General features: G+C 53.4%; 1 protein-coding gene across 1 annotated transcript in view; it reads right to left on the minus strand.

Annotated features, from left to right (window-relative positions):
* Positions 1–19,933, minus strand: part of LOC140427153 (calcium/calmodulin-dependent protein kinase type II subunit alpha-like) — a 304,280-nt gene extending 284,347 nt beyond the window's left edge. Inside the window, 3 exon segments of the mRNA XM_072512706.1 lie at positions 18,937–18,973; positions 18,975–19,032; positions 19,161–19,933. Coding sequence (XP_072368807.1) covers positions 18,937–18,973; positions 18,975–19,032; positions 19,161–19,222 — 157 coding nt within the window. The 5' untranslated portion in view covers positions 19,223–19,933.
* Positions 19,934–20,643: the final 710 nt, after the last annotated feature.

The following is a 20,643-nucleotide window of genomic DNA, read 5'->3' on the forward strand; positions in this document are numbered from 1 at the left end:
CTCCAGAGCCGCGCCCAATTCCCCCCCCCCCCCCAAAATCTGGACCCCTGAGTATCAAAAACAAGTCCCCGCTAACCAAAACGGCAATCCCCCCAATGCCAATTGCACCCCCCCCCCCCACCCCCACCGCCTCCAATCCGGCTCCCCTCCCTGGTGCACTGGCCACAAAATAGTCGTTCTTCCTCATGTGCAACTTGTAACCGGAGAAGGCTCCGAAGTTGTGTAAAATGTCCATAACATCCGACAAACCACCCCGGGTCCCTAATGTACAGCAGCAAATCATCTGCCTATAACAATACCCCATATTCAACCCCATCTCTAATGATCTCACTCCACACATTCAAGGCCCTCAAAGCAATTGCCAACGGCTCAATTGCCAACGCAAACAACAAGGAAGACATCCGTCACGCCTGCCTTGTACCCCAATGCAAACACTAGCAAACGGGGCCACATACGGTAACTGCACCCACGACACAAATCCAGGTCCAAACCCAAACTTCTCCAACACCACGACAAAGTACCGCCACTCTACCCGGTCGAACGCCTTCTCCACGTCCAATAATACAATTATCGTCGATTCTGCGCCGGCCACAGGGGTAAACACCAAACTCAACAACCGCTTCATGTTAGAAGACAACTTCTGCCCCTTAACAACCCCTGTCTGATCTTCCCCTACCATCTCTGGAAGGCAAGGTTCAAACCCTAATGCCAGTACCTTGGCATCTATATTTAACAGGGAGATCGGGCGATAGGACCCTCACTGTCAAGACGTTGGAGATATTCGGAACTTTGGTCCAGAAATTGGGGGGGTTCAAGGTGTAACAGGCAATTTAGGGATTTAAGGAAAATACTGTTAGCCCGGACACAAGGGAATACGCCCGCACCTAGCTGAGTCACATGGTCCCATTCAGACTTAAACTCATTTAGAATGCATAAGTTTCACCCAGGAACCATTGTCTTTCGAGACATTCCTGCATGTCCAGCCATTATCCTACTACAGAGTCTGATGACCCATTTCTCCGTCGATGGAAGATTAGGTGCATATGAATGGCATAGCTCTGGGCTTTTGTGTAAAAGGGAGTGGGCAGTCAAGCAGTCCAAGTACAGTTAGTAAGTTCCAGTCTGGACATTCCAGAGGAGAACCTTTGGTTGAAGGGCTGGGCAAAGGAGAGCGAGCGGGAGAGAGAGACTCAATTTGGAACAGGCAAAGGAGAAAGGATGTAAGCAGCCGTCGAACAGGCCATAAAAAAAAGACACAGAGAGAAGGCGTTTGGAAAAGTGTTCTGAACGAATGTCCCCATCAGAAGAAAGATTGCCTCCTAAACGTAAGTGTTGCCTTTGCCTGCATGTGTATGTGGAATGAGTGCTGTATTTTCATGCAAAGTGTTGTTTGATGGGAACTAATGTTAAGGTTAAGAAACTGCATATAATCTGTTATGGTTAAGAACTGTGAAGTTTAAATATTATTTTATTTTATTTTGTTTCAATAAAGATTGTTTACAAAATAGCCAAACCCTATTTGGTATATTATCCTGGAGCAAATTGATCTTTCTGCACAGTCCTAAAATTTGAAAACATTACACGTCTGGTTCAGCGTCTCAGCCATTGTTGAGGGCTGACTAGGCGTCCGTAACAACATTCTTGTGAGATCTTTATCTTTTTTCAGGAGCAAACAGATGGACATCTGCCGCAGTGTCTCTGGGACAGCGGCTCGTGCCAAAGAGTCCCTAACCATGCCCAGCAACAATCCGCAAACCTCTCATAAAATTCCACCGGGAACCCATCCGGCTCCGGTGCCTTTCCTGCCTGCAGGTGCCTCAACGCTCCCTGATTCTCCTCCAAGTTCTAGCTCCTCCTGCAATTCCACCCCCACCTCGGGGAACTCCAAACCCCCCCAGGTGCTCTGCCATCCCTTGTTCATCCTCCAGTGGCTCTGACCTATACAGTCTCTCCTAAAAGGTCCTCACCTTATCCGAGCAGAGAGAAACCGACCCTCCAAATTCCTGACCTGAACAATCTCCCTGGCCACCTCCTGCTGCCTTAATTGGTGAGCAAAGAGAAAGCTGGCCTTCTCCCCATACTCCTACATTGCCCTTCTGTCCACCTCAATTTCCGCAACGCCCTGTGTGTGGACAGCATGACAAAGTACATTTGCAGTTTCTACCTGCAAGGCAAAAGCTCCGGGATCAGGTTCCTCACGTAGCTACGATTCACCCCTAGAATCTCATCCACCCGTTTATTTCGCTCCTCCCTCGCCTCCCCAGCCACGTGTGCCTTAAACACTGTGATCTCTCCCCGATCACCACCTTCAGCGCCTGCCACAAGCCAAGGGAGGGACCTCCCCATTATCAAATGCTCCACATACTCCCCTACAGCCCTCAAAATCGTCACAAGGAACCCTAAATCCGTTAGCAACCCTATGTCTAACCACCACCTCCTACGACGCTCCGGGCTGACTTCCAACACCTCCCCCTCCTCCATAAACACCCCCCCCTCCCCCCACCCTCCTCCATAAACACAGAGAATACCATCGCCAACCCTACCAGGGGCAATGGTTTCGGCCTGGAGCGGTGAACCTTTAACTTTAACATACAGTTTAAATCGCCCCCCCCCCCCAAATCAATTGGTGGGTGTCCAAAAACTTTACATCGTCCCAATACACATTCACTAGGACCACCGACTGCCCCTCTATTGCCCCTGCAACCATCACGTACCGACCCTCCTGATCAACTATAACCCTCTCCATTTTCAATACTCCACACACCCCACATTAGTCCATCTGCTGCTGAAATCCTCGGAACCAGGCCCTGTATTGATTCAGATTGCCGCCCCCAGGGCCCCACTATCAAAGCTTGTCTCTCCCAGGTTTTCGGGGGCCTAGCCTGGTCCCGGCATCTGAGTGTCTTGCAAAAACACCGCATCAGCTCCCAGACTCTTTAAATGCCCCAAAGCCCTCACCCTCTTTACTGGTCCCCCCAGGCCTCGCATGTCCCAAGTGACTAACCTTGTTGGGGGCCTATCACCCCCCCCCCCCCCTTCACCCTCATGTCAGCCATTTCCACCATGATGCGTCATACCTTCAACACCAGTTCCTAGACCCCAGGCCCACCTAAGATGGGGTCATCCAAAGTGTCTCCCCCCCCCAAAAGTCCCACCCAAAAACAACCAAAGAAGGCCAACAAGCCACTCCCCTAAGCCCATCCTCCATTCTCCCTTGTCCAAATCCCAGCATCCTTACCATGCTCCTCTTTCCCACCAATGACTATATCAATCTCCCCGCTTTGCCAATCCCCATGGCCCTGACCTTGAGAAGAAATCTCCCGACCAACCTCCAAGGAGAGCAAAGACAAAAGACGCTGTATTGCAATATGTACAAGCACCCCAACTTGACTTGCAAATCCCACCAGCCCTCCTCAAACCCCCCCCCCCCCCCCCCACCTTTGTCCTTGATGAAGGCCTCAGCCTGCTCCAGCTTATCAAAATAGTGATCCTTCGGGTCCAGCGTGAGTTTCAGCCTCGCTGGTTACCCCACCCCGAACCACACACCCTTATTGTATAGCACTGCCCTCGCCTGATCTAAGGTCATCTGCTGCTTCGCCAGCTCAGTACATATGTCCTGATAGATGATCACCGTGTGTCTGTCCCAATCAATGTGCCGGCTCTTCTTGGCCCACTCCAGGACAAGGCTCTCTCCTCTGGTAACTGTGAAATTGGACAATCACTGCCGCGGTGGCTAATTCGGCCCAGGGTTCTGCCGCAGAGCCCGGTGCACCCTGTCCAATTCCGGCGCAGAGAACACTTCATCCTCTCCCACATCAACCCGTAAATCTTTATTTAAGAACGACATTAACAAAAATGAAATGAAAATCGCTTATTGTCACAAGTAGGCTTCAAATGAAGTTACTGTGAAAAGCCCAGCTGCTCCCGAATTGGGCCCAACGCCTCCTCAATGGTGGCTTTGAACGACTCCAAGCTCCTTCCCCTGTCGCTCTAATTGACCACCCAGCTGCCTGCCAAACCTCTCCAACTCCTGGGCCATCACCCAGCCAGTGTCTCTAACACGATGGATGCCGCCGCTCCCGCCATCTTTTCTGCCCTTTGTCGGGCTACCAGCCGGGGATTTCCTTCCCGTGGCCTTCTTCACCGAGGCTTTTGACATCCCTCTGTCGCCTTTCTGTTCTCCACACCAACCTACTGGGCTGGAACCCAAAATCTCCCCCCAAAGAACAGTCAAAATGAATCAAACTACAGGGACCCTGGCATCAGCCACCTTTCGTGCGACCTGTCTTAACCTGCCCTTCACCGGAGAACCCGTCAATTGGATTGTTAACAATCAACCCGTAAATCTTTATTTAAGAACGAAATTAACAAAAATGAAATGAAAATCGCTTATTGTCACAAGTAGGCTTCAAATGAAGTTACTGTGAAAAGCCCCTAGTCGCCACATTCCGGCGCCTGTTCGGGGAGGCTGGTACGGGAATTGAACCGTGCTGCTGGCCTGCCTTGGTCTGCTTTCAAAGCCAGCTCTTTAGCCCTGTGCTAAACAGCCGTGCTAAACGGCCTGCAGACTGCTGATTCTGGCACCGTCCAACTATGTGAAAGTAACTAAAATTTCTTCCCGGGAAAGTCATATCTCAGCCACCACAGGCATGACAGCCTTTCCGGAATAATAAGCAATAATAAGAATAAATGTTCTGTACAATTATTCAATCAGGGCAGCACGGTGGTGCAGTGGTTAGCACTGCTGCCTCACGCCGCTGAGGACCCGGCTTCAATCCCAGCCCAGGGTCACTGTCCGTGTGGTGTTTGCATATTCTCCCCGTGTCTGCGTGGGTCTCACCCCCACAACCCAAAGGGGAGGTGGACTGGCCACGCTAAATTGTACCTTAATTGGGAAAAAAGAATTGGGTACTCTAAATATATTTTTAAAAAACGATGCCACTGTCCCCACAAGTTGACGCCAATAACATAAAGATTTATTTAAGGGAGATATAAAAATGAAATGAAAATGAAATGAAATGAAAATCACTTATTGTCACAAGTAGGCTTCAAATGAAGTTACTGTGAAAAGCCCCGAGTTGCCACATTCCGGCGCCTGTTCGGGGAGGCTGGTACGGGAATTGAATCCGTGCTGCTGGCCTGCCTTGGTCTGCTTTCAAAGCCAGCTATTTAGCCCTGTGCTAAACCAGGTTATGTGATGAGGATTGGGTGAAGAAAGGTTGCAGGAGGCTCATGTGGTGCATGAACAACAGCAAAGACCAATTGAGCCGAATAGTCTACTTCTGGAGTGTTTATCCTCGATAACTTGATCTGGCAATGAGGAAGACATCAGAAGGAACATAGAACATACATACATACAGAACATACAGTGCAGAAGGAGGCCATTCGGCCCATCGAGTCTGCACCGACCCACTTAAGCCCTCACTTCCACCCTATCCCTGTAACCCAATAACCCCTCCTAACCTTTTTTGGTCACTAAGGGGCAATTTATCATGGCCAATCCCCCTAACCTGCACGTCTTTGGACTGTGGGAGGAAACCGGAGCACCCGGAGGAAACCCACACAGACACGGGGAGAACGTGCAGACTCCGTACAGACGGTGACCCAGCGGGGAATCGAACCCGGGACCCATGTGCTGTGAACCCACAGTGCTTAACCACTTGTGCTACCGTGCTGCCCTAATGTGCAGGAGACGGGGGAGTTGGAACTGCAACTTTGTGTTAAGGAAGGAAGACGAAAGGAAGGAAAGAGAGAGCGCGACAGAGAGATAAGTGTAGAGATTTGTATATCTGCTGGTAACAACTGCATCATAGTGTTAGACAACCATTAGATGGCAGCACTAGATTCAGGCATATAAACTGAACTCAGAGGATCGTGGGTCTCTTCGAACCAGGAGTGACTAGATAGCACAGTGTTAGCGAGATAGCTTAGTTGGCACATGTAGTTAAACGTGGTTACTACTTCTCATTTACTTTACAATCAGTTATAGTTCTGGAAGAGTGAACAAACTCAGTGGTATTTAATTCGTTATTCATTAAATCTATTTTGCTTCGAATTGAAGATTGGTAGTTTCACTGAAATCTAGATCATTCTGAGTAAAGCAAAGACTTGCGACATATTACGATCACGTAATATACCTATCAGAAAACCTGAGAGCATCTGACAGTGGGAGGTCAGGGTTCATGCTCGAAAGGTTCGCATGGGTTACAATTGTGAACAAATCAGGAGATCAAACAAACAGAAGAAAGAGAAATGTAATTTTAAACCAAAACGCAGAAGCAATAATTTCAAAGTCGGGTGAAACACACAATAGGCAGCTCACGCCCCACTGCAGCTAACATAGACAAAGCTAACTTTGTAAGCCGAATCCACAGGCCTTTCCGACACCATCTCACACTGTAGTACAAGGAACAGGTCAATCAAATTCACAACGGCTCTTATTATTGTTTTTATCCTTTGTAGATTTACCTGATAATGTCCCAATGACAATGAGCCGACTCCCGGAAACCCAGCTTCAATGCTGGAGGTTCTCGGGCACAAAGCATCAGCTGGGCCCCCAATTATTGATGTTGCTGTGGTAGCAAGCACAGAGGGCTTGAGCAGGGGGTGGGGGTGGGCCGGAATGAGGCGACACAGTCTGTGCAAGAGGGTGGGGAGTGGGATGGGGTACAGTGTCTGGGTGAGGGTGGGGAGTGGGATGGGGTACAGTGTGTGTGTGAGGGTGGGGAGTGGGATGGGGTACAGTGTGTGTGAGGGTGGGGAGTGGGATGGGGTACAGTGTGTGTGTGAGGGTGGGGAGTGGGATGGGGTACAGTGTGCGTGTGAGGGTGGGGTGTTGGATGGGGTACAGTGTGTGTGTGAGGGTGGGGAGTGGGATAGGGTACAGTGTGTGTGTGAGGGTGGGGAGTTGGATGGGGTACAGTGTGTGTGAGGGTGGGGAGCGGGTTGGGGTACAGTGTGTGTGTGTGAGGGTGGGGCGTGGGATGGGGTACAGTGTGTGGGTGAGGGTGGGGAGTGGGATGGGGTACAGTGTGTGGGTGAGGGTGGGGAGTGGGATGGGGTATAGTGTGTGTGTGAGGGTGGGGAGTGGGATGGGGTACAGTGTGAGTGTGAGGGTGGGGTGTTGGATGGGGTACAGTGTGTGTGTGAGGGTGGGGAGTGGGATGGGGTACAGTGTGTGTGTGAGGGTGGGGAGTTGGATGGGGTACAGTGTGTGTGTGAGGGTGGGGAGTGGGATGGGGTACAGTGTGTGTGTGAGGGTGGGGAGTTGGATGGGGTACAGTGTGTGTGTGAGGGTGGGGATTTGGATGGGGTACGGTGTGTGTGTGAGGGTGGGGAGTTGGATGGGGTACAGTGTGTGTGTGAGGGTGGGGAGTTAGATGGGGTACAGTGTGTGAGGGTGGGGAGTTGGATGGGGTACAATGTGTGTGAGGATGGGGAGTGGGATGGGGTACAGTGTGTGTGGGTGGTGGGGAGGGGGCTGGAGTACAGTGTGTGTGAGGGTGGGGAGTGGGTTGGTGTACAGTGTGTGTGTGAGGGTGGGGAGTGGGATGGGGTACAGTGTGTGTGTGAGGGTGGGGAGTGGGATGGGGTACAGTGTGTGTGTGAGGGTGAGGCGTTGGATGGGGTACAGTGTGTGTGAGGGTGGGGAGTTGGATGGGGTACAGTGTGTGTGTGAGGGTGGGGAGGGGGATGGGGTACAGAGTGTGTGTGTGGGGGCGTTGGATGGGGTACAGTGTGTGTGTGAGGGTGGGGACTGAGATGGGGTACAGTGTGTGTGAGTGTGGGGAGTGGGATGAGGTACAGTGTGTATGGGGGTGGGGAGTGGGATGGGGTACAGTGTGTGTGGGGGGTGGGGTGGGATGGGGTACAGTGTGTGTGTGAGGGTGGGGAGTGAGATAGGGTAAAGTGTGTGTGTGAGGGTGGGGAGTTGTATAGGTACAGTGTGTGTGGGGGGGGTGAGGAGTGGGATGGGGTACAGAATGTGTGAGGGTGGGGAGTTGGATGGGGTACAGTGTGTGTGTGGGGGGTGGGGATGGGATGGGGTACAGTGTGTGTGTGAGGGTGGGGAGTGGGATGGGGTACAGTATGTGTGTGAGGGTGGGGAGTGGGATGGGGTACAGTGTGTGTGTGGGGGGTGGGGATGGGATGGGGTACAGTGTGTGTGAGCGTGGGGAGTGGGATGGGTACAATGTGTGTGTGAGGGTGGGGAGTTGGATGGGGTACAGTGTGTGTGAGGGTGTGGAGTGTGATGGGGTACAGTGTGTGTGAGGGTGGGGAGTGGGATGGGGTGCAGTGTGGGTGTGAGGGTGGGGAGTTGGTTGGGGTCAGTGTGTGTGAGGGTGGGGAGTGGGATGGGGTACAGTGTGTGTGAGTGTTGTCATGTGAGAGTACCTTTAAGAAATGGGTGTTTATAAATGGGTGTGTACATAAGTATCTGTAGTGAGAGTACCTTTAAGAAATGGGTGTTCATTACTGCAGTGTTGTCAGAGAGTGGGTGGAGCTGGGCTGTCTGTCAGCTTTTTACTTTTGTTTTAGGCTGTTTGCTGCAGGGTGTGTTTTAGTTTCATTTTCAGTGTTCATAGACCATAGAATTTGCAGTGCTGAAGGAGTCCATTCGGCCCATCGAGTCTGCACTGTCCCTTGGAAAGGGCATCCCACCCAAGTCCACACCTTCACCCTATCCCCATAACCCAGTAACCCCACCTAACGTTTTCTGGACACTAAGGGCAATTTAGCATGGCCAATCCACCTAACCCGCACATCTTTGGACTGTGGGAGGAAACCGGAGGAAACCCACGCAGACACGGGGCGAATGTGCAGACTCCGCACAGACAGTGTCCCAAGCCGGGAATCGAACCTGGGACCCTGGAGCTGTGAAGCAGCTGTGCTAACCACTGTGCTACCGTGAATCCAGACTGAGCAGGTGTACTGTTGATCTCTCTGCCATGAAAAGACTGTCTCTTGATCATTTGGTGAATTCAGAATTATAAATGTTTTCAGTAGGGAATGTAAACCTGATGTGCTTCTGTTAAAAGGTGTTTCTTCTGGATGTTGTTTGGGAAGTTATTAAGGATTAATTAGTGTTGTATTCTTTGGGGGTTGTATTTGAATTGATGGTTGCTAAGATGTTCACTGTATGTTTTAAAAAGGTTAACTTGACTTCATAAAATAAACATTGTTTTGTTTTAAAAATTACTTTTCCATTTCTGCTGTACCACACCTGTAGAGTGGGCCGTGTGCTCCCCATACCACAATCTATTAAAAGTTGTGGGTCAGGTGAACTCCATGATACACTTTGGGGTTCTCTAAACACTGGCCCATAATAGGGTGGGGAGTTGGATGGGATAGTGTATGTGTGTGAGGGTGGGGAGAAGGATGGGGTATAGTTTGTGTGTGTGAGGGTGGGGAGAAGGATGGGGTACAGTTTATGTGTGTGAGGGTGGGTAGTTGGATGGGGTACAGTGTGTGTGTAAGGGTGGGGAGGTGGATGGGGTACAGTGTGTGTGTGAGGGTGGGGAGAAGGATGGGGTACAGTTTGTGTGTGTGAGGGTGGGGTACAGTATGTGTGAGGGCGGGGTACAGTGTGTGTGGATGGGGAGTGGGGTGGGGTACAGTGTGTGTGTGAAGGTGGGGTACAGTGTGTGTGAGGGCGGGGTACAGTGTGTGTGGGTGGGGAGTGGGGTGGGGTACAGTGTGTGTGTGAATGTGGGGTACAGTTTGTGTGTGAGGGTGGGGTACAGTGTGTGTGTGTGTGTGAATGTGGGGTACAGTGTGTGTGAGGGTGGGGTGCAGTGTGTGTGAGGGTGGGGTACAGTGTGTGCGAATGTGGGGTACAGTGTGTGTGAGGGTGGGGTACAGTGTGTGTGAATGTGGGGTACAGTGTGTGTGTGTGAATGTGGGGTACAGTGTGTGTGTGAATGTGGGGTACAGTGTGTGTGTGTGTGTGAGTGAATGTGGGGTACAGTGTGTGTGTGAAGGTGGGGTACAGTGTGTGTGTGAAGGTGGGGTACAGTGTGTGTGTGAAGGTGGGGTACAGTGTGTGAGGGTGGGGTACAGTGTGTGCAAATGTGGGGTACAGTGTGTGTGAGGGTGGGGTACAGTGTGTGTGAATGTGGGGTACAGTGTGTGTGTGTGAATGTGGGGTACAGTGTGTGTGAGGGTGGGGTACAGTGTGTGTGTGAATGTGGGGTACAGTGTGTGCGAGGGTGGGGTACAGTGTGTGTGAGGATGGTGTACAGTGTGTGTGAATGTGGGGTACAGTGTGTGTCTGTGTGTGTGTGTGAGTGAATGTGGGGTACAGTGTGTGTGTGAAGGTGGGGTACAGTGTGTGAGTGAATGTGGGGTACAGTGTGTGTGTGTGTGTGAATGTGGGGTACAGTGTGTGTGTGTGTGTGTGTGTGAAGTTGGGGGACAGTGTGTGTGTGTGTGTGTGTGTGTGTGAAGGTGGGGTACAGTGTGTGTGTGTGTGAAGGTGGGGGACTGTGTGTGTGTGTGTGTGTGTGTGAATGTGGGGTACAGTGTATGTGTGTATGAAGGTGGGGGACAGTGTGTGTGTGTGTGAATGTGGGGTACAGTGTGTGTGAGGGTGGGGTACAGTGTGTGTGAATGTGGGGTACAGTGTGTGTCTGTGAATGTGGGGTACAGTGTATGTGAGGGTGGGGTACAGTGTGTGTGAATGTGGGGTACAGTGTGTGTGTGTGAATGTGGGGTACAGTGTGTGTGAGGGTGGGGTACAGTGTGTGTGAATGTAGGGTACAGTGTGTGTGTGTGTGAATGTGGGGTACAGTGTGTGTGTGTGAATGTGGGGTGCAGTGTGTGTGTGTGAATGTGGGGTGCAGTGTGTGTGTGTGTGAATGTAGGGTACAGTGTGTGTGTGAGGTTGGGTACAGTGTGTGTGAGGGTGGGGTACAGTGTGTGTGGGTGAGGGCGGGGTACAGTGTGTGTGAATGCGGGGTGCAGTGTGTGTGTGAATGTGGGATACAGTGAGTGTGAGGGTGGGGTACAGTGTGTGTGAATGTGGGGTACAGTGTGTGTGTGGGTGGGGTACAGTGTGTGTGTGAAGGTGGGGTACAGTATGAAGGTGGGGAGTGGGGTGGGGTACAGTGTGTGTGTGAATGTGGGGTACAGTGTGTGTGAATGCGGGGTGCAGTGTGTGTGTGAATGCGGGGTACAGTGTGTGTGAATGCAGGGTGCAGTGTGTGTGTGAATGCGGGGTGCAGTGTGTGTGTGAATGTGGGGTACAGTGTGTGTGTGAATGCGGGGTACAGTGTGTGTGAATGTGGGGTACAGTGTGTGTGAATGCGGGGTGCAGTGTGTGTGTGAATGTGGGGTACAGTGTGTGTGAATGCGGGGTGCAGTGTGTGTGTGAATGTGGGATACAGTTTGTGTGAGGGTGGGGTACAGTGTGTGTGAATGTGGGGTACAGTGTGTGTGTGGGTGGGGTGCAGTGTGTGTGTGAAGGTGGGGTACAGTGTGAAGGTGGGGAGTGGGGTAGGGTACAGTGTGTGTGTGAATGTGGGGGACAGTGTGTGTGTGAATGTGGGGTACAGTGTGTGTGTGAATGTGGGGTACAGTGTGTGTGTGAATGTGGGGTACAGTGTGAGTGAATGCGGGGTGCAGTGTGCGTGTGAATGTGGGGTACAGTGTGTGTGAATGTGGGGTACAGTGTGTGCGAATGTGGGGTACAGTGTGTGTGTGAATGTGGGGTACAGTGTGTGTGAATGCGGGATGCAGTGTGTGTGTGAATGTGGGGTACAGTGTGTGTGAATGTGGGGTACAGTGTGTGTGAATGTGGGGTACAGTGTGTGTGAGGGTGGGGGACAGTGTGTGTGAATGCGGGGTACAGTGTGAGTGAATGTGGGGTGCAGTGTGTGTGTGAATGCGGGGTACAGTGTGTGTGAATGTGGGGTACAGTGTGTGCGAATGTGGGGTACAGTGTGTGTGTGAATGTGGGGTACAGTGTGTGTGAATGCGGGATGCAGTGTGTGTGTGAATGTGGGGTACAGTGTGTGTGAATGTGGGGTACAGTGTCTGTGAATGTGGGGTACAGTGTGTGTGAGGGTGGGGGACAGTGTGTGTGAATGCGGGGTGCAGTGTGTGTGTGAATGTGGGGTACAGTGTGTGTGAGGGTAGGGTACAGTGTGTGTGAGGGTGGGGTACAGTGTGTGTGTGAAGGTGGGGTACAGTGTGAAGGTGGGGAGTGGGGTGTGAGGGTGGGGTACAGTGTGTGTGAGGGTGGGGTACAGTGTGTGTGAGGGTGGGATACAGTGTGTGTGTGAATGTGGGGTACAGTGTGAGGGTGGGGAGTGGGGTGGGATACAGTGTACGTGTGTGTGAGAGTGGGGTACAGTGTGTGTGAGGGTGGGGTACAGTGTGAGGGTGGGGAGTGGGGTGGTGTACGATGTGTGTGAGGGTGTGGTACAGTGTGTGTAAGGGTGGGGTACAGTGTGTGTGTGAAGGTGGGGTACAGTATCAGGGTGGGGAGTGGGGTGGGGTACAGTATGTGTGAGGGTGGGGTACAGTGTGTGTGAGGGTGGGGTACAGTGTGTGTGAATGTAGTGTACAGTGTGTGTGTGTGAATGTGGGGTACAGTGTGTGTGTGTGAATGTGGGGTGCAGTGTGTGTGTGTGTGTGAATGTGGGGTACAGTGTGTGTGTGAATGTGGGGTACAGTGTGTGTGAATGTGGGGTACAGTGTGTGTGAAGGTGGGGTACAGTGTGTGTGAGGGTGGGTACAGTGTGTGTGAGGGTGGGGTACAGTGTGTGTGTGTGAGGGGTGGGGTACAGTGTGTGTGAATGCGGGGTGCAGTGTGTGTGTGAATGCGGGATACAGTGTGTGTGAGGGTGGAGTACAGTGTGTGTGAATGTGGGGTACTGTGTGTGTGTGGGTGGGGTACAGTGTGTGTGTAAAGGTGGGGTACAGTATGAAGGTGGGGAGTGGGGTGGGGTACAGTGTGTGTGTGAATGTGGGGTACAGTGTGTGTGAATGCGGGGTGCAGTGTGTGTGTGAATGCGGGGTGCAGTGTGTGTGTGAATGTGGGGTACAGTGTGTGTGTGAATGTGGGGTACAGTGTGTGTGTGAATGTGGGGTACAGTGTGTGTGTGGGTGGGGTACAGTGTGTGTGTGAAGGTGGGGTACAGTATGAAGGTGGGGAGTGGGGTGGGGTACAGTGTGTGTGTGAATGTGGGGTACAGTGTGTGTGAATGCGGGGTGCAGTGTGTGTGTGAATGCGGGGTACAGTGTGTGTGAATGCAGGGTGCAGTGTGTGTGTGAATGCGGGGTGCAGTGTATGTGTGAATGTGGGGTACAGTGTGTGTGTGAATGCGGGGTACAGTGTGTGTGAATGTGGGGTACAGTGTGTGTGAATGCGGGGTGCAGTGTGTGTGTGAATGTGGGGTACAGTGTGTGTGAATGCGGGGTGCAGTGTGTGTGTGAATGTGGGATACAGTTTGTGTGAGGGTGGGGTACAGTGTGTGTGAATGTGGGGTACAGTGTGTGTGTGGGTGGGGTGCAGTGTGTGTGTGAAGGTGGGGTACAGTGTGAAGGTGGGGAGTGGGGTAGGGTACAGTGTGTGTGTGAATGTGGGGGACAGTGTGTGTGTGAATGTGGGGTACAGTGTGTGTGTGAATGTGGGGTACAGTGTGTGTGTGAATGTGGGGTACAGTGTGAGTGAATGCGGGGTGCAGTGTGTGTGTGAATGTGGGATACAGTGTGTGTGAATGCGGGGTGCAGTGTGTGCGAATGTGGGGTACAGTGTGTGTGTGAATGTGGGGTACAGTGTGTGTGAATGCGGGATGCAGTGTGTGTGAGGGTGGGGGACAGTGTGTGTGAATGCGGGGTGCAGTGTGCGTGTGAATGTGGGGTACAGTGTGTGTGAATGTGGGGTACAGTGTGTGCGAATGTGGGGTACAGTGTGTGTGTGAACGTGGGGTACAGTGTGTGTGTTAATGCGGGATGCAGTGTGTGTGTGAATGTGGGGTACAGTGTGTGTGAATGTGGGGTACAGTGTGTGTGAATGTGGGGTACAGTGTGTGTGAGGGTGGGGGACAGTGTGTGTGAATGCGGGGTACAGTGTGAGTGAATGTGGGGTGCAGTGTGTGTGTGAATGTGGGGTACAGTGTGTGTGAATGTGGGGTACAGTGTGTGCGAATGTGGGGTACAGTGTGTGTGTGAATGTGGGGTACAGTGTGTGTGAGGGTGGGGTACAGTGTGTGTGAGGGTGGGGTACAGTGTGTGTGTGAGGGTGGGGTACAGTGTGTGTGAATGCGGGATGCAGTGTGTGTGTGAATGTGGGGTACAGTGTGTGTGAATGTGGGGTACAGTGTGTGTGAATGTGGGGTACAGTGTGTGTGAGGGTGGGGGACAGTGTGTGTGAATGCGGGGTGCAGTGTGTGTGTGAATGTGGGGTACAGTGTGTGTGAGGGTGGGGTACAGTGTGTGTGAGGGTGGGGTACAGTGTGTGTGTGAAGGTGGGGTACAGTGTGAAGGTGGGGAGTGGGGTGTGAGGGTGGGGTACAGTGTGTGTGAGGGTGGGGTACAGTATGTGTGAGGGTGGGATACAGTGTGTGTGTGAATGTGGGGTACAGTGTGAGGGTGGGGAGTGGGGTGGGATACAGTGTACGTGTGTGTGAGAGTGGGGTACAGTGTGTGTGAGGGTGGGGTACAGTGTGAGGGTGGGGAGTGGGGTGGTGTACGATGTGTGTGAGGGTGTGGTACAGTGTGTGTAAGGGTGGGGTACAGTGTGTGTGTGAAGGTGGGGTACAGTATCAGGGTGGGGAGTGGGGTGGGGTACAGTATGTGTGAGGGTGGGGTACAGTGTGTGTGAGGGTGGGGTACAGTGTGTGTGAATGTAGGGTACAGTGTGTGTGTGTGAATGTGGGGTACAGTGTGTGTGTGTGAATGTGGGGTGCAGTGTGTCTGTGTGTGTGAATGTGGGGTACAGTGTGTGTGTGAATGTGGGGTACAGTGTGTGTGAATGTGGGGTACAGTGTGTGTGAAGGTGGGGTACAGTGTGTGTGAGGGTGGGTACAGTGTGTGTGAGGGTGGGGTAACAGTGTGTGTGTGTGAGGGTGGGGTACAGTGTGTGTGTAAAGGTGGGGTACAGTATGAAGGTGGGGAGTGGGGTGGGGTACAGTGTGTGTGTGAATGTGGGGTACAGTGTGTGTGAATGCGGGGTGCAGTGTGTGTGTGAATGCGGGGTACAGTGTGTGTGAATGCGGGGTGCAGTGTGTGTGTGAATGTGGGGTACAGTGTGTGTGTGAATGTGGGGTACAGTGTGAGTGAATGCGGGGTACAGTGTGTGTGAATGTGGGGTACAGTGTGTGTGAATGCGGGGTGCAGTGTGTGTGTGAATGTGGGGTACAGTGTGTGTGAATGCGGGGTGCAGTGTGTGTGTGAATGTGGGATACAGTTTGTGTGAGGGTGGGGTACAGTGTGTGTTAATGTGGGGTACAATGTGTGTGTGGGTGGGGTACAGTGTGTGTGTGAAGGTGGGGTACAGTGTGAAGGTGGGGAGTGGGGTAGGGTACAGTGTGTGTGTGAATGTGGGGTACAGTGTGTGTGTGAATGTGGGGTACAGTGTGTGTGTGAAAGTGGTGTACAGTGTGTGTGTGAATGTGGGGTACAGTGTGAGTGAATGCGGGGTGCAGTGTGTGTGTGAATGTGGGGTACAGTGTGTGTGAATGCGGGGTGCAGTGTGTGTGTGAATGTGGGGTACAGTGTGTGTGTGAATGTGGGGTACAGTGTGTGCGAATGTGGGGTACAGTGTGTGTGTGAATGTGGGGTACAGTGTGTGTGAATGCGGGATGCAGTGTGTGTGTGAATGTGGGGTACAGTTTGTGTGAATGTGGGGTACAGTGTGTGTGAGGGTGGGGTACAGTGTGTGTGAATGCGGGGTGCAGTGTGTGTGTGAATGTGGGGTACAGTGTGTGTGAGGGTGGGGTACAGTGTGTGTGAGGGTGGGGTACAGTGTGTGTGTGAAGGTGGGGTACAGTGTGAAGGTGGGGAGTGGGGTGTGAGGGTGGGGTACAGTGTGTGTGAGGGTGGGGTACAGTGTGTATGAGGGTGGGGTACAGTGTGTGTGTGAATGTGGGGTACAGGGTGAGGGTGGGGAGTGGGGTGGGATACAGTGTACGTGTGTGTGAGAGTGGGGTACAGTGTGTGTGAGGGTGGGGTACAGTGTGAGGGTGGGGAGTGGGGTGGTGTACGATGTGTGTGAGGGTGTGGTACAGTGTGTGTAAGGGTTGGGTACAGTGTGTGTGTGTGAAGGTGGGGTACAGTATGAGGGTGGGGAGTGGGGTGGGGTACAGTATGTGTGAGGGTGGGGTACAGTGTGTGTGAGGGTGGGGTACAGTGTGTGTGAGGGTGGGGTACAGTTTGAGGGTGGGGAGTGGGGTGGGGTACAGTATGTGTGAGGGTGGGGTACAGTGTGAGGATGGGGAGTGGGGTGGGGTACAGTGTGTGTGTGTGAATGTGGGGTACAGTGTGTGTGAGGGTGGGGTACAGTGTGTGTGAGGGTGGGGGTACAGTGTGTGTGTGAATGTGTGGTACAGTGTGTGTGAGGGTGGGGTACAGTGTGTGTGAGGGTGGTGTACAGTGTGTGTGTGGTTGGGGTACAGTGTGTGTGTGAGGGTGGGGTGCAGTGTGTGTGAGGGTGGGGTACAGTATGTGTGAGGGTGGGGTACAGTGTGTGTGAGGGTGGGGTACAGTGTGTGTGAGGGTGGGGTACAGTATGTGTGAGGGTGGGGTACAGTGTGTGTGAGCGTGGGGTACAGTATGTGTGAGGGTGGTGTACAGTGTGTGTGAGGGTGGGGTACCGTATGTGTGAGGGTGGTGGGTTGACTGCGATAAATACTCTGCCGTGCAGTAATAGACACCCACAAAATTTGATGCGCGCCTCCACACACCCTTTCCTCTCCACCCTTGTCTATCTGAATACAGCAAACACCGTATAGATTGCTGCCGACAGGCACACATTGATACAATATTCCTTCAGAGTACACACCCACACAGAACACAGGCAAGATCAGGATGTACAGCTACTCACACACACCCAGAACAGCACACACACTCACATCCATACTCACTGGCACACTGTGATAGTGAGGCACCCACAGTCTGTACACAACCCTCCTCTGTCCATTCCATACCATTAGTCCCTCATGCACAAGACAGAGGTGGAGGTCTCTGGGGAGGGGGTGGGGGTGCAGAGCCCTGAGAATTCCCCAGCATCACCTGTGCGGTTTGCACACCCCGTGCCAGTCTTACCCCTTTCCCAATCCTCATCAGGGCAATCTCCACCCTCTGTTCACCAGTTGAGTACCATCAAAGTGTGCGCAAGCAGCAGCAAAGATTGTGGGTGATGGAGCCACAGGACCAGGAGGGATCTCTCTCTGATATTTAACAAATCCAGCCTCCCACTGATGGCAGCTTTTGACCAACCCGAAGCCGAGCGCGAGCAAGGGCTGTTTTATTCTCCTCCGAGTCTGCGGAATTTCACCGTGCAACATTCCAGTCTGTCCACTTGTGTTTAAGACGCCCCCCACCCCTGCCTCCCAGGGCCAGCCCTGACCTGGTATTTGAATACATTTGCCTCTTTGAAACTGAGGCTGATTTAACTCCCGCAGCCGGGCGGAGGGAGCAACTTTTGAGAGCTGCTCAAAGAAGCAAAACAGGGGGTGGACACAGATCCCTGTGTGCTGGGTGTCAGCTGCAGCATGGTCTGTCTCACCCCCACTATCCCCCCCCATCCACTGTCCCACCCACACCCCCCTCACCTCCCCCTCACCTCCCCACTCACCCCCACCCACTACCCCCCCCATCCACTGTCCCACTCACCCCCCTCACCTCCCCACCCACTATCCCCCCCATCCACTGTCCCACTCACACCCCCCTCACCTCCCCACCCACCCCCACCCACAATCCCCCCATTTACTGTCCCCCCCCACCCACTCCCCCCCCCACCCACTATCCCCCCACCCCCCTGCCCCACCCACTCCCCCCCCACCCACCTACCCTATCCTGCCCCCCCACATCCACCCTGCCCCCCCTGCCCCACCCACACTCCCAGTCCAGGAAACATCTCCCCCCCCCCCCTTTCAAACAAAAATCTCAGTTGAGTTTGAAGATCCAAACACCTGGCTCAATGCACACCTGTGACTCCGAAACCACCGCGTCCCTTCCTCTAACACACTCAAAACCTCTGAGTCCCTGCATCCCCACCCCCCCACACACCCCTACCCCAACCCCCCACCCACACACCCCCTACCCCAGCCCCCCACCCCCACCCCTACCCCAACCCCCCACCCCCACCCACACACACCCCTACCCCAACCCCCCACCCCTACCTCTACCCCAACCCCCCACCCACACACACCCCTACCCCAACCCCCCACCCCTACCCCTACCCCAACCCCCCACCCACACACACCACTACCCCAACCCCCCACCCCCACCCCTACCCCAACCCCCCCACCCCACACACACCCCTACCCCAACCCCCACCCCCACCCACACACACCCCTACCCCAACCCCAACCCCCCCACCCACACCCACACACACCCCTACCCCAACCCCCCACCCACACCCACACACACCCCTACCCCAACCCCCACCCACACCCACACACACCCCTACCCCAACCCCCCACCCCCACCCACACACACCCCTACCGCAACCCCCCACCCCCACCCACACACACCCCTGCCCCAACCCCCCACCCCCACCCACACACACCCCTACCCCAACCCCCCACCCCCACCCACACACAGTTGCTGCCTCTTCGACAGGACCACAACCCATCTTTGAACACAGGCGCCGGGCAGCCTGTTTGGGAAGGGGGGGGGGGGGGGGGGTCACTCTCCCAGAGCGCTGGCTCCCACACGGGACGGCGGCTGGGCAGAGGGACAGAGGGGAAGAGATGTCAGTAACCTTACCCCTGGCCGACAGCTTCTTTGTGTTGATGATCTTCGCCGGCATATTCCTGTCCGGCTAGAATCTTAATGCAGCGCTTGACGATGGAGAAAGCTCCCCTGTAATCAGCAACACATTATTTAGCTCATTCGCCCACAAGTACACATCAGAATCAATTTCTTCTTTAAAAAAGTAAAAACTGGGCAGGTTTTGCCAATGGAAAATGCTCTGCAGATGAATTCCTTACTTGCCCAGCTCTTCATACATCTGGTACTCCTCGCTAAACCGGGTGCATGTTATTGTGGCCATTCTGTCAGCGGTGACTGCTTCCCCACAGGCTGCTTCTGCTGGACTCTCGGTGCTCCTGCTGGGCTCTGTGTGCCTCTGCCTCTCTCTCCGTGCCTCCGCCTCTCTGTGCTTCTGCTGGGCTCTGTGTGCCTCTGCCTCTCTCTGTGTGTCTCTCTCTGTGTGCCTCTGCCTCTCTCTCTGTGCCTCTCTCTGTGTGTCTCTGCCTCTCTCTCTGTGCCTCTGCTGGGCTCTCTGTGCCTCTGCCTCTCTCTCTGTGCCTCTGCCTCTCTCTGTGTGTCTCTGCCTCTCTGTGCCTCTGCCTCTCTCTCTGTGCCTCTGCCTCTCTCTCTGTGCCTCTGTGTGCCTCTGCCTCTCTGTGTGTCTCTGCCTCTCTCTGTGTCTCTGCCTCCCTCTCTGTGCCTCTGCCTCTCTCTCTGTGCCTCTGCTGGGCTCTGTGTGTCTCTGCCTCTCTCTCTGTGCCTCTACCTCTCTCTGTGTATCTCTGCCTCTCTGTGCTTCTGCTGGGCTCTTTGTGTCTCTGCCTCTCTCTCTGTGCCTCTGCCTCTCTCTGTGTGTCTCTGCCTCTCTCTCTGTCTTTCCAGAGGCGCCAGTCTTTGAGGTGGATTTGATTGACAGCTCAGCAACACAAGAGATTTGGGGAGGGGGGGAGAGAAGGAAAAAAAAAGAGAAAATCCAAACAGCAACAACCTGACTAGTTGGTGTTTTAATCCCCCCCTCCCCTCTCTCTCCTCTCCTCCTCCTTCCCTACCTCAGCATCATTCTCCTCCCTCTCTCGGTCTGTTTCCAAGGCAACAGCATTGTGAGCCTCGCAGAAGCTACTCTGACACTTTGAATACTGGCTGCAGCCTTCACACTCATGTATAAAGAGGAGGACTGGGGAAACCATCAGGGTGTGTTTGTGTGTGTGTCTGTGAGGAAAATTATTTTTTTTGCCCCTTAAAAATCTCCCTGCAAATTAAACAGAGGCTGAAAGATTGGTCCACCCGGACACCCTCTTCCTGCCAAACACAGCAGCGACTGCCAATTATGATCAGGGATGGATCGAGTGTTACTGGGCTGGGAATTAGGGAGGTGAAAGATTTGCATTTCTATAGCACCTTTCACGAGCACCTGACCCCCCCCCCCCCCCCCCCCCGCCAAAGCAATTTGCAGCTCCTGAAGTACTTTTGAAGCACAGGCCCCGTTGTGGAGCAAGAAGAAATGCTGCAAATCTGCACAAACAAGAGTGTGATGTTGACTGAGGGATAAGTTTCAGCCAGGACATGAGGGAGAACCTCCCTTTCCCATTCCAAAGCAGAGCCAGGGGATCTTTCCAATTCACCTGAGAGGATAGATGGAGCCTGAGTTTAACTCGGCATCACAGTGTTTCCTGGATTTCTGTGTGCCAGGTCGGATATGAATCCACACACAGCCTTCCAACT

The sequence above is a fragment of the Scyliorhinus torazame genome, chromosome 7 (genome assembly GCF_047496885.1).
Source record: "Scyliorhinus torazame isolate Kashiwa2021f chromosome 7, sScyTor2.1, whole genome shotgun sequence".
NCBI classification, from domain to species: Eukaryota; Metazoa; Chordata; class Chondrichthyes; order Carcharhiniformes; family Scyliorhinidae; genus Scyliorhinus; species Scyliorhinus torazame.